Below are 13698 nucleotides of genomic sequence, written 5' to 3' on the forward strand. Positions count from 1 at the left end.
AATACTTCTAAACTTGGTGGCTCAGAGGACTTTATAACCAAGGACTTCACTATGACTGAGATTAGTAGCACACTTCATGTCCATGGCCAAGATCTTTTCATACTTTGTACTAGATAACATGGCCAGAAGAGAAAGAGTCTGGATTCAGTTTTATATATGGATATGGTACACCTTTTCTTATGCAATATACTACTTACTGTATTTTGTGCTTTTGGAGAATTCAAGATGAGTAAAAGCTCTGCCCAAATCTTAATGGAGGACACAAAAACTTGCAAGAATAACTCCTATACATGATATACTAAAATAAATAGTAGGGCAAAGTGCTAAGGAGATACCTGTGAAGCAAATATAGATTATAAGATGGAGAACTTGAAGAGACATTGATAGAGTGATAATTTGAAGAGGACTTGAAGGTCTTTAGGATTTTGAATTTAGATCTAACTTAGCTTACAACAGTGCATTATATGGTCAAAAGAGTATTTTAAAATATTGAATTTGAGGGGCCCCTGGGTGGCTCAGTCAGTTAAGCGTCCAGCTTTGGCTCAGGTCATGATCTCATGGTTCATGGGTTCGAGCCCCACGTCAGGCTCTGTGCTGACAGCTAGCCCTGCGTCAGTCTCTGTGCTGACAGCTAGCTGCTTCAGATTCTGTGTCTCTCTCTCTCTGACCCTCTCCTGCTCACACTCTGTCTCTCAAAAACAAGTAAAAAACATTAAACAATTTGAAAAATATTGAATCTGAATGCTTATAGATGGCATATATACCTTGCAAGGTCCCAACCTTTCTCTACCTCATTGCCAGATTCTTTCCTTTAGATTTTTTATTTTGCCCAGATAGCATTTGTATTTGTTACTCATATATCGGGTGAAAAGGTCACAGTATGTTCAGATCACTGTGAACACTTACTCAGAAGCATGAGGGCTGGTACCTGATGCTTACTTACTCTATGGTTTCATCTTGAAGGTTTTCTACAAGTAGAGCTGACAGCATATTCCAAAATATATCTCAATGAGTTGAATCTTTCAGCATTTATTGAGTCTGAGTTGATGTTTTGTTTGTTATTATTACTTTGCTCATAGAAAACATGTTTTCTGTTTGTTTTATTGCCTTTTTTTGGGTCAGTGTTTAATTTTATTATGTGATTCAAATTAATTGTCACCAAGTTTGCCCATCAGATTCATGGCAAATTTTTAAATATCAAATTTGATATTGATATTTGTTGAGTGAGAGTAAAGAATACCAGACAGTAACTTTAAACTGTTTGAATGACTTTAATATTCATCAAATTGCTCTAGCTAACCAGTTGGAGGTTTGCAGTGTTAAAAATAATCCCATTTGGTAAATTACAGCAATATACTTTGAGACTTTAATTACATTCAAGTCATTATGAATAATTCTTTAAAATTTAGAGATGGCTCTAGAAGATCTGGTATTTTTCTTGTAATTATAAATATTTTAAAATGCACAATTTGTGTTAGTGTTTTCTGTAGAAGTTTCGGTTTCTGTTTCATTTCTCTCTGAGCAATTTTGTATTATAACACATATTTGAACTAGTGAGAAAAACAATTTACTTCCTACTTAGGTGAATTTCAAATTATATTTATATATAAATCCTTTAGTCCTTAAGGATTTTTTAATAAAGAGAATCTGTCATATTAAGATATTAAGAAAATGGGTTTTAAGTGGCAAGAGTTTCTTGAAATTAGTAATTATTTCTCTGGATTTCAAACCTGAATTAGGTAAGTAGGTAGTAACTCTAAAGGCTATGGAATCCTTTTATGCTAGTGCTTTATCTGTATTGCTTTTCAGTTTCTCTTATTAAAATTTAAAAAGTTAAGGACTATCAAAATACTAAGCCAATTGGATTTTATTTTAATATTAAAGGAAATGAAAGTAAAATTATAGAAAATTAATAGTAAAGAATACGAATTCCCATGCTAGGAACTGTTAAGATGTAAACCGAGTAAGGTACCATTTTTGTTCTCTAAGTGCTTATAATGGCAGGAGAAATATGTGCCTTTAAATGGAAAGATTATTTAGTAATACATTCACTTTCCTTCTTCCCTAGATGATTTTTTAAAATTTCACCTTTCTTCCTTAAAACTTTAACTCCCCTTCCTGTTAATCTCTCTGTGACCCTGAGTTTGCTTTACTTCACTGAGAAAATAGAAGCTTTTACGTATTTCAACCACTACATTTGCCAGTGGCTGTGTATCTGCCTTCCTTCCTGGTGCTTTAAATGAACTTTTTAGGTTTATCCCTAAGGCCGAGTCTTCTACTTGTGCACTGGATCCTCCCCTCAAGATATTATACATTCCCTTCCTCCCAACTTCATCATCCTCATAGGGACACATCTTAAAAAAACAACCTTTCTTGAACCCACATTTCCTTCTCACTCTTATCCCCTTGTTCTGATCCCCTTCATAACAACATATTTAGAAAGAGTTGATTTTACTCATTGTATCAAATTTCTTTCCCCCATTCTCTCTTGAAGCTATTCCATCTCTATTAAGTCTTTGTTTTTCCTTTTGGTGAAGGTGACTAATGAGTGTCATATTGTTAGATCCAACAGCCAATTCTTTGTCGTCATTTTACTTGATTTATCATTGGCATTGACAAAGTAGATCTCCCTCCTCTTTGAAAGGCTTTTTTCTTTTGACATCTGAGCCACCATTCTCTCTTGTTTCTTTGCTCCTCCTTGGTCTCACTTGAGATAGAGTCTAAGACCTTGAATGACTTCCATTTAACCTTGCGGCTAGATAAATCTGCCAGGCCTCAAAACCTGTTATACATAGGAGTTGCTTAAGATTAAACCTTTCTGTTTTCTGTCCTCTTTTGTAAAATCACACCTCTCTGTCCTGTTTATTACTTCTGTACAATAAACACAGAAATCTCTGTAGCATATAATAGTAAGCAATGACATTTTTTTTTTTTTTCCATTTACAGGCTGTAAGTTAGCTTGTCTGCTCTATGTATATATTTCCTTTCTCCTGGGACTACACAGGCCATAGCCTAAGTAAGCCCAATGTACATATTCCCTTTCTCCTGGGATTAGCTAGGATATAGCCTAAGTAAACCAAACCAACTAGGCACATTTTAGGTCTATTGCTTGTGTCATGAAGATACCATACATTGGCTAAAGCAAGTCACAAGGCTAAGTCCCAAATCAAGGGTGAGGAAATATACTTTAGCCATGTAAGTGGATGGAACTGCAGTCATATGACAAAGGGGATATGAAACAAGGGACAAATAGTGTCATCTACCCCATCTCCATTCCATGGTTAACTGCTGTCATCTTCCTGATCTCTAAGCTTCAGAGCGTCCCAGGGCTTAGTACTTAGACCTCTTTTCTTCTCTGTCTATACTTCTTAGTTGATCTTATCCAATCCTTTGACTTTAACTGAGATCTTTGTCTGACAATAACCAAGTTTATTTATTTACCTTGGACCTTGCCCTGAATTCTAAATTAGGTATATAATTGCCTGCTGAACATATCTATAGGATGACTAGTGGGCATCCAAACAACATTTTGAAAACTGAACATTTAGCTTCCATAATTCCTTTCCCCCAGATTTACCCATATTCCAATCTTTCCCATTTCAGCAAATGGCATTGTCATCCTGCTAGTTGTTTGGCTCCCAGACAGAATTTCTTTCATAGTTTACATTTAGTTCCTCAGCAAATCCTATTGCCTTTGTGCTCAAAATATATCTAGAATTTCACTACTTTTCATTCCCTCTACTATCACCACTAGAGCTTGAGTCCTGTATATCTTCTGCCTCCTGCCTGGTTTCCCTGATTTCCCTGCTTTTTCCTTTGCCTCTACATTAGTCTGCTCTGTTGACCATAACAAAATCCCAAGACTGGGCAGCTTATACAACAGACATTTATTTTCTCACAGTTCTGGAGGCTGGAAAGTCTAGGATTCTGAATGATTCTGTTCCTGGTGAGAGCTCTCTTTCTGGCTTGTTGATGACTGTCTTCTTGTTGTGTCCTCAAATGGCCTTTTGTGTGCACGCATGCACAGAGAGAGAGAGAGAGAGAGAGAGAGAGAGCGAGCGCGCGCACTCTGGTGTGTCCAACTCTTATAAGGACACCGATCCCATGAGAAAGGTCCCTACCCTTATGACCTCATTTAACCCTAATTACTTCCAGAAAGGCCCTGTTTTCAAATACAGTGCACTGTGGGTTCAAGGTTCACTATATGAGTTTGGGAGTAGGGAGTGGACACAAACATTCAGTCTATAACAGATTCTTTTCAGTCTGTTTTCAACAAAGCAGCCATTAATCTAAACCAGATCATATCACTTTACTGCTCAGAAAACCTCCAGTGGTTTTCCATCTCACTCAGAGCAGAAGCCAAATTCCTCACAGTGGCTGACAGGTGTCTTATACGACTTAATTCCACTGTCTTTTTGAAGCCACCTCTGACTACCCCTAGCCATTTTTCACTTTGCTTAGCTCTAGTGCTGGAACATACTAGATAAACTCCTGCGTCAAGGGCTTTGCTTTATTAACCCACATTACTTTCACCTGTGCTTCCTTGAGGTGTCTGGTCAAATATTACCTTACTAGGGAATCCTTCCCTGACTCTCTGACTCAGCACTGTAGCAACTTCTTTTTGTTCCCTTTAACTGAAAATTCAGCTTCCCTATAAGGACACCATATTTCCACCAGCAATCTCAGGCCAGGATGCTAGGCACTATGCTACATGAACAAGACAATTTGTTTCCTGTCATCATGGAGTTAAGAGATTGGTAGGGAAAATAGGAAACAAAACTATAAACAAAAATTACCAATTGTATTAGTGCCATGGGAAATACCCTGGTTGCTTTGATTTTGAATGAAAGGACAGGGAGGTCTCTCTTAGGATGTGCCACTTAAATGGTCCTAGCCTCAGAGAAGTGAGAAATGAAGCCATGGAAACAGAATATTTTATAAGAAAGAGAATATACATTTATGGGGTGCCTGCTTTGTGCCAGACATGGCCTACTATGTGCCAGAGAATATAGTAATAACAAAATAGAAATTGTGCCTACAGAAAAAAGTTGACTTTATAAAGTATGGAGTAAAGTATGAGATATGAGATAGGAGCTCAGAGTTATAGCAGGTTCACAGGAAATTTCTTTGGTTGGCTGTTTTATTGCCAGGTTGTGGAAAAGTGTGTATTTTTATGGAGAGTGCATGGATCCAAAGAGACTGAACCTGAAGATGCAAGAGAAATGGTGAAGGTACTTTATGAAATTCAAGAAGTGGCAGTAAGTGATAGATAAGAGCAGAACTAGAGGATTAGCATTAAGGAGGAGAAGGGAAGAAAAGACAGGTAAAGACAGAGGCTGGATGTCCCTAGTTAAATAGGAGGAGAGGTCTGCCTTTGAATAGGAGGAATGTTATTTCTGAATTATTTGAGGACACATTTCTCTTGTGCCATTTCCTACCCCCCTCCATCTAAACTTTCTTATAACCTTCAGCTGTTCTTTACATGATGTTTTTCTAAGTCTTTTGTCATTTAGGACCCTCTTCTCTGGGCAAATTTCAGTCTGTCAGTGTTCCTGTAAAAGTTTATTACCTACAGTTGAACACAGTATTCTAGCTATAAGCTAACTAATGCAGGATACAAAAGAACAGTTTCTTCCCAGCTTGTTCTGAAATTATTTACAGTAAAACCTTGGTTTATGAACATAATTAATTCTGGAAACATGCTTATAATCTAAAGCATTGTTATATCAAAGTGGATTTCCCCAAAGGAAATAATGGAAACTCAGATGATATGTCCCACAACCCAAAAATATTTGTATGAAAATGATTACTGTAATATACTACAAAATAATAAAGAAAATGAAAAATATAAAGAAAAATAACCAAATTAAGCTGTACTCATTTTTGAAAACCTGGTGTGAGGGAGATGAGAGAGGAGGGTTATTGTGTAGGATGATTTTCACTATCACTAATGGGATCACTTCTTTTTTTTTTCCCTATAATATTTTATTGTCAAATTGTTTTCCATACAACACCCAGTGCTCTTCCCCTTAAGTGCCCTCCACCATCACCACCACTTCTTTTCCCCCCTCCCCCTTCCCCTTCAACTCTCAGTTCATTTTCAGCATTCAATAGTCTCTCAAGTTTTGCGTCCCTCTCTCTCCCCAACTCTCTTTCCCTCTTCCCCTCCCCCTGGTCCTCCATTAGGTTTCTCCTGTTTTCCTGTTAGACCTATGAGTGCAAACATATGGTTTCTGTCCTTCTCTGCCTGGCTTATTTCGTTTAGCATGACAATGGAATCACTTCTATCTGTTGGCTCAATGAAATAAATTTTTTTCTTTTCATGCAACTTGAACAGGGAACCTATCCAATGACACTTGGCTTTTTGCCTCCTTTTGAGGATTTTGTGGAAATGTGAATTGCATTGTTGTGAAATTGATTCATCACTCACATTGCTCTAGCCTTATTCTGGTGGAGTTTTCCTATGAAAGTTTGCACTGTTTCCTACATTTTACACATCTCTCTAATCTCATTTGAAGTGAGGGATTCCTCTACCTTTTTCTTTTCCTGCTCTGTAGATGAGATGCAGATATAGACTTCTTATAAAATCTTGCAATTTCAGCCACTTGCGTACCTCATTTGTACTTCTCAATGATTTCCATCTTCATTTCCACTGTAATCATCTTCTTACTGCCTTTCTTTTCAAGCTTTTCCTGCATGGCCATTGTATATGCTCCCATGGATGTTGACTATAGTACAATATTAATAAACTCTTGTCATAAACTGTATTCCATATAACTGGCAATAAGGCAACAGAGGAAAGAGTCTATTTCTGTAGGCAGCCTGACCTAGAATGAAACAAAGCATTCCAAAGCTTACTCTTATATGGAAAAGCAAAAGATTGTTCGTAGGTTCTTTGAAGTGACAAAGAATATACTCGTGCCAATTGTGGGTACCTTCCAATGTTCTGAAAAATCATTAATTTCTGCCAAACACCATGGTCTGAGACCAAGCATCTGAGCTTGGGAGATGATCACCCACAGTCCCACAGCGCAAAAGAGAGAAGAATCATTGGCTCAGTTGAGATCATGTGTTGTTTGGTGTCACATATTCCTTGTATTACAAGACATCACTTGTTAAAATTTATTAGAAATGTTTGCTCATCTTGTGGAATACTCACAGAACAAGTTACTTGCAATCCAAGGTTTTACTGTATTTATAAAGGCTAGGACATTCTTATCTTTTAACTTCCTTTATTCTCTGAGATGCCTATAGGGCTAATTGATACTAACCAGGGTGCCTGTGGTTGTTACTGCTGAGTTAAATGCTACTCTAGTTGGCTTTTCTTTATCTCCATTGAAGTTATCTTTATTCACAGGTTCTTATTTCTTACAATAGTTATGGGTCTTGCTTCTCATAGTTTTCATCTCCACTGGTACCTCTGCTATTTTCTCTACTGATTGTCACCACACTTGAACTCTATGACTTTTCTCCTTTAATAAAGAACTGGTCACTTTATCTGGTCACTTCCTTTATCTGGTCACCTTTTGCAAGCTCAGGAGAACTATGGTGGAGTGTTAAATTCAGAAGGGGGAACCAGTGTAGACAAGCTCCAACATCTCCAAATACCTTTTCTATCTGCTGTTTTAGAAATCTGGTGGAATACATAACCCAAGAAATCATTTTAAAATACCTTGAAATCCTGGATAAAATATAACAAAGATCTCTTTATATGCATGCTTGAACTTCCCACAGAAGCCACAGGAGAACATATGGCTAAAAACTAAAAAGGAGGCAAAAACCCCAGACTTAAAAATGTGGTTTCCCCCTTTCCTATCACTTATCTTGTTTTTTGCAGCTTTGATGCTACTGAGACTTGACCTTAATAGACATTTCTAATCAACAAGCTAATTTCTTTTGCCTTCTCCAACAATTCAACTATTGATATTACTATGTATATCATTTTATTTCTTCTGTCTTAGCTCTTTTCATTACAATTTGTGTTCGGAGGTATTTTTTTCCGTAGCAGTGCTGAGATATAAGTGCTTCATATCTCATTACTGGATGTATTTTGAGGTGTTACTGTATTATCAACTGCATAACTGTTTTGTCTGTCTTGGAAATTTTATTTTATTTCACTTTATTTTTTAATTATTTTACTTATCTATTTTTTGAGAGAGAGAGAGAGAGAGAGAGACAGACAGAGACAGAGAGAGTGAGTGCCTGCAAGGAGGGGAGAAGCGTAGGGGAAGAGAAAGAGGAAATCTCAAGCAGGCTCCTTGCTTAGTGCAGAGCTGACATGGGGCTCAATCTCACAACACTGGGGCTGTGACCCAAGCTGAAGTCACTTGTCAGACGCTCAATTGCCTGAGTTACTCAGGAGCCCCAGAAATTATGCTTGTTTTAAATAATTAATTCAAAAAATAGAGAAGTTTAATCCATGAGAATAGCAGGACCAAAATTCTGAGGTTGAGAGGATTTGGGTTCACCTACTTCAGTGTTATTTCTTTGTTATTTCTTTGTATTACACTTGTTTGTCACCTGTTTTGGACTAAATATTACTTCACGAAAACACAATTTTACAAGATTTGGCCAGTTACGGATTATAGATTTGGAATAGAGCACTGTAAAGAATAGAATGTTACTAATTTGAATGAGGGTGATAGACACAGACTCAAGATAGGATGTGGCAAACTGGAGAATATCCTGGAATTAACCTGTATTTTGATAAGGAAAAGTCCATAGATGTGATGTATTTAAATTCCGTACTGTTTATGATAATACTTTGATACCAGGAAATAGTTCCTGGTATCACTGTTTACCTTAAATTTATGAGGACAACCCATTCCATTTTGACAGCTCTCATGTTCTCTTACTAATTACAAAGAAGCTAATCACATTAACCTTGGATTTGGAAAAATTGATTAATTTTTCCAGGCTAAAAATATGTTTATCATCGCTAACTTTTTCTAGTTTTATTTAAGGATTCAGGGTTTCCTTATCCATTATATAAAAATACTAGTTTTACTTAACATAACCTGTTTTTCTTAGAATAATGTAGATTATCTATGCACACATACACACAATACATATATATTTTCTTATGTATAATTTAAAAATATTAAAATCATTGAGACTTTAAAAAAGTAAGTTTTCTAATTGCTTTCTTAGCAGCAATGATAATACTCATTATCTTATAAGTAAATAAAGTGATTTTTAAGTCTTATTTGTTGTTTATTTTGTTTAGCACTCCCAATAACCCTATCAAGTTTTTAATATTTTCATTTCAAGCTGTATGAATTTTCAGAGTTACTAAGTGATTTTCCTAAAGCTGTATAGCAACTGAAAGCCAAACTATCACTGGAACTCAGGTCTTTTACATCTGCTTTCTCCTGATGAGTCATTTATAGTGAAGGTTATATAATTTCATTCCCTAGAATAGTCCATTTCAGTGTCTACAGCACCCACTCTATTGTATCAGAGTATCTAGGAAATCAAATTAGTACAAAAAAGTAGACATTATAGTTATATTTTTATTAAAATTTTTTAAAAAATTTATTTTTGTGAGATGGAGTGCGAGTTGGGGAGGGCAAAGAGAGAGGGAGAAACAGAATCCAAAGCAGGCTGTAGGTATTGAGCTGTCAGCACAGAGCCTGACTTGGGCTTAAACCCACAAATAGTGAGATCATGACCTGAGCTGAAGTCAGCAACTTAACTGAGCCACCCATGTGCTCCTATTGTTATATTTTTAAATAGTTTGTTTAGACTTAGCCTTCTTTTAATCATTCTCTATTCAACATTACTTTTTGGAGTTCCAGCCCTTCTTCCTGAATTAAATTCTATGGAAATTATTTTTTTAAGGATCTGTAGTTACTGTCTGAAAATGTCTTTATTTTGCTCTCATTCTTATAGTTTGACTGGCTATAAAATGCTAGATTGGCAGTTATTTACTCTTGACACATGAAGATACTATACTTTCTTCTGGTTTTATTGCTTTTGTAGAAAAACAAGCTGTTGATCTGATTATTATTTTTACACAGTTTTTTCCCTTAGGATGTTTTTAAGGTATTCTCTTTATCTTAGGTGTTCTGTAGTTTCACTGTAATATGTTCACAATGTATTCGTCTCACTTATCTTGCTTGGTATTCCCAGAATTGAATATTAGTATCTCATCAGTTCTGGAAAATCTTTAGCCATTGAATTTCTTATTCCTGCCCTCTCCTTCAAGAATTCTGACTAGACATATGTTGAGTCTTAGTCTGCTTGGTGTTTCACATTTTCAGTGTCATGTTTCTTTGAATCACATTATGTACTTAAAAAAGAAATCCACTATCCAGCTCAGTAGTTTTTTTCCCAGCTATACCTCTGTTATTAAACATTTCTATTTAAAATATTATGTTTCCATTTCTAGAAGTTCTATTTAGTTAATTTCAGATCTAGTCAGTTTTAATACTCCTCTTGTTCTTTAGTTATATTTGATACCTTCTTTTTGTTCTTTCATCTTATTGATCATATATATATATTTTATATTCTGTAGCTGACCATCACATAACGTGAGGTTTTTATAGGATTTATTTCTGCTTGTGGCTTGTTTTCTTTCATGTTTAGTGATTTCCAATTTTTAATTTGTGTTTCTTAGAGTTTTATCTATTGGAATTCTCAGAGGCCTGAGTTTAAAGTGTATTATTTTCACAGTGGATTTGTATCTGCTTCTGCAAATAAGCATTTATATTTGCCTTGGTGCTACAAACTCAAGATCACTTCATTCTACATTTTTCACTCAGGATTAGAGAGTTGGGGGAGCACAGAGATTGTGTTATTTTGTCCCCAAGACAATAGGAGGGCAGAGCTGTGGTTAGAAATTATTAGAGGGAGGGTGTTATTTCTACTACTATTGTACTCCATTTAGAACTAAGATCTAGATAGAAATTTTTAATTTCTCCCTCTGTGCAATGCATTTAATCTTGTTTTTTGTTTGTTTGTTTTTTTGTTTTTAACTAAGGATGTTATTCTATGAAGATTTTAAGTTTTATATTTTTAGAGTGATCTCTGTGCCTAACATGAGGCTGGAACTCATGACCTCAAGATAAAAAGTTGCATGCTCTACCATTGAACTAGCCATGTGCCCCTGGGGTTTTTAGATTTTTGCAGGATTCCTTGATCTATCTTCTCAGCTTTCTTGGGCTTCTTTGTCTCCTGCCCTCCTGCACCTTGAGTAGCTGGTTAAAGCTCAAGCACTTAGTCTGTCCTGCATTGGCAGATTCCCTGGAACAGTTTCCTGCTGCTTCAGTACTGAAGCCCTGGGTTCATAGTTTCTGTCCCCACTTCCCTTCCCCAGGCTCTGAGGAATTCTGATATTTTTCCTTTTCTTTCCTGTATCTAAAGTGTTGTTTCATTTTTCAGAACATTTAAGGTATGCTATTCCAGGAAGAGTTTTTCTAACATAAAGTTCAAAATTTTTTTAAGAGTGGAAGGGAATCAAATTAGTAATCAGAAAGTTGGTTGGGAAACACAATGAGAGTGAAAAGAATGAGATTATTTCAAAGGGTATTTTTCAGAGAATCAAAAAATAATGTATTTGTACCCCATAGTAGGATTATTTTTTAAGGAGCTGAATAAGCTTCCATAGTTTGTTTTTCCTTTTGTATAGCTTTATAAATTGTTTATAAATTATTTTTATTTCTATTTTTATTAGTGTCTATACATATCATAAAAGTCAAATCATAATTCATATATATTACTATCATGCTTTTTATAAAAGATAAATTTAGATCACATTGATTCCCAGCCCCTTAGTAATCCATTTGTAAACCATTTTAGAATGGGTTAATTATGCAATAGGATTTTGATTAATGAAGTTTTTACATTATATATAATTTTATAATGATATTTCTACTTTGAATTGAGATTAGAATCCCACAGTAGAGATCAGTTTTAATACAAGGGGTCAGAATTTCCATAATGATATTATTCATTTTAACACACATAGATGTGTGTTACCTGGAGGACCTGGTAGACATTTATTAAGTTAATAGAAAAAATTAAAAAGTAAAAGAAATACCTAGTATTTGTAGAGCTCAGAAAGCTTCTTCATTGAGATTTTCCTTGGTCATCTTTAAGGCAAAACCCAATCTCTCCCTGTACTATTCACAAATTCTTCTTTTCCAAGCTGTTTTCATCCCTCTGTTTACCTTTTGCTCTCAAAACAATTCTTAAATATCTATATTTTCAAGGTATTTTAGTAGGCATTGGAGATTCAGTGATGAAAAGAAAGATGTGGTCTAGATTTACACTAAACTTACAGTTTGTTAAGGGAAATAGACAATTTGTTGACATAATGTAGTATAAGTACTATGGTTAGGAAAAAATAGATTGATGTGGAAGGTACAGGAAAAACAATAGACCTAGAGTCCACCAATATCTGCTTAAATGAAATTATATTCACACTGAGTTTTGGCATATAGATCAGTGCTTCTCAAAGTGTACTCCCTAGACCCTCAGTGTCACCTGGGAATTTGTTAGAAATGGGAAGTGTTGGATTTCATCCCAGGCTGCTGAATTTGAAACTGGAAGTAGGGTCCAGAAATCTGGCTTTTGACAAACTCTGTAAGGAACTTCAATTCATAATGAAGATTGAGAACTGGAGGATGGGGGATAGTGAGATAGAGGGCTAGGGCTGGATCCCACAGGCAGAAGGATCAGCTTCTGAGATCCTTAGGGAAGAAAATAGCGACTGACACTACTGTGAAAAAGTTTAGTATGCCTGAAGCATAGGGTATAAGGTCTGGAGGAGAATTGGGGTGGACAGGACAGGGTGAGGAGAGGAAAGCTGGGAAATCATTGGTTGTAGGCCATATTAAATTGCTTAGGTTTCATCGATCATAAGTATTCCTTTATACATCTGTTTCCTTAAATAGAATGTGAATATACAAGGGTCAGCATCATATTTCTATGCCTCAGAACACCCCTCAACTATTGTTGGCCTATAATTGATGTCTAATAAATATATAAAATGTGTATATAATTGGCATCTAATAAATACAAACAATGAATTGAATGAAATTCAATTGGATACTTACATAAGCTTTGTGAGATAGGCATTTCTGCCTATTTTACAATGAATTGAATGAAACTCAATTGGATACTTAGACAAGCTTTGTGAGATAGTCATTTCTATTTTACAATGGAGGCTAAGAGGTGAGTGACTTCCCAACATAACAAGGTCAAATGGCTGTTCAGAAGCTAAGATGTTTTGCAAATGTAAGCATTTGGATTTTGTTCTTAGGATCTCTTCTATTCCATAGTACCCTTCTGTCAGGGTGTGCTTGGGTTACAGAGAATATATACGAATACATAAAATCACAGAATTGTTTTTAACTTGTTAACATTCCTAATGCAACTGTGCTTCTTTCTCTTTCCATTTTCTTTTTATTGTTCTTCTTTTTCTTCCAGACAGAAAAGGGGAGTGCACTTCATGAAGCAGCTTTATTTGGAAAGGTGGATGTTGTGAGAGTTCTCTTAGAAACAGGTAACTATTGTGATTCTCCTTGGAGCTTATTCTGCCAAATACAATTTCTATTTCAGGAGTAGAAAAAAGGAAATGGCATAGTTCTTTAATAATCACCTTTACTTTTTACCTTTACTCCACATGGCAAATGCATATTCATATCACATAAAATTGAACCTCAATGTTTAGATAACATTGATATTAATGTGCAC

At 35.6% G+C, this 13698-nt stretch overlaps 1 protein-coding gene across 2 annotated transcripts in view; it reads left to right on the plus strand.

Moving 5' to 3' along the window:
- The window catches only part of ANKS1B (ankyrin repeat and sterile alpha motif domain containing 1B), a 1093013-nt gene that overhangs the window by 186313 nt on the left and 893002 nt on the right, over positions 1-13698 (plus strand). For both annotated transcript variants that reach the window (XM_029953701.1, XM_029953700.1), the window contains exon 5: positions 13432-13507. In XM_029953701.1, the coding sequence (XP_029809561.1) occupies positions 13432-13507 (76 nt within the window). The remainder of the gene's footprint in view (positions 1-13431; positions 13508-13698) is intronic.

Source organism: Suricata suricatta, chromosome 10 (assembly GCF_006229205.1).
Source record: "Suricata suricatta isolate VVHF042 chromosome 10, meerkat_22Aug2017_6uvM2_HiC, whole genome shotgun sequence".
Classification (NCBI taxonomy): Eukaryota; Metazoa; Chordata; class Mammalia; order Carnivora; family Herpestidae; genus Suricata; species Suricata suricatta.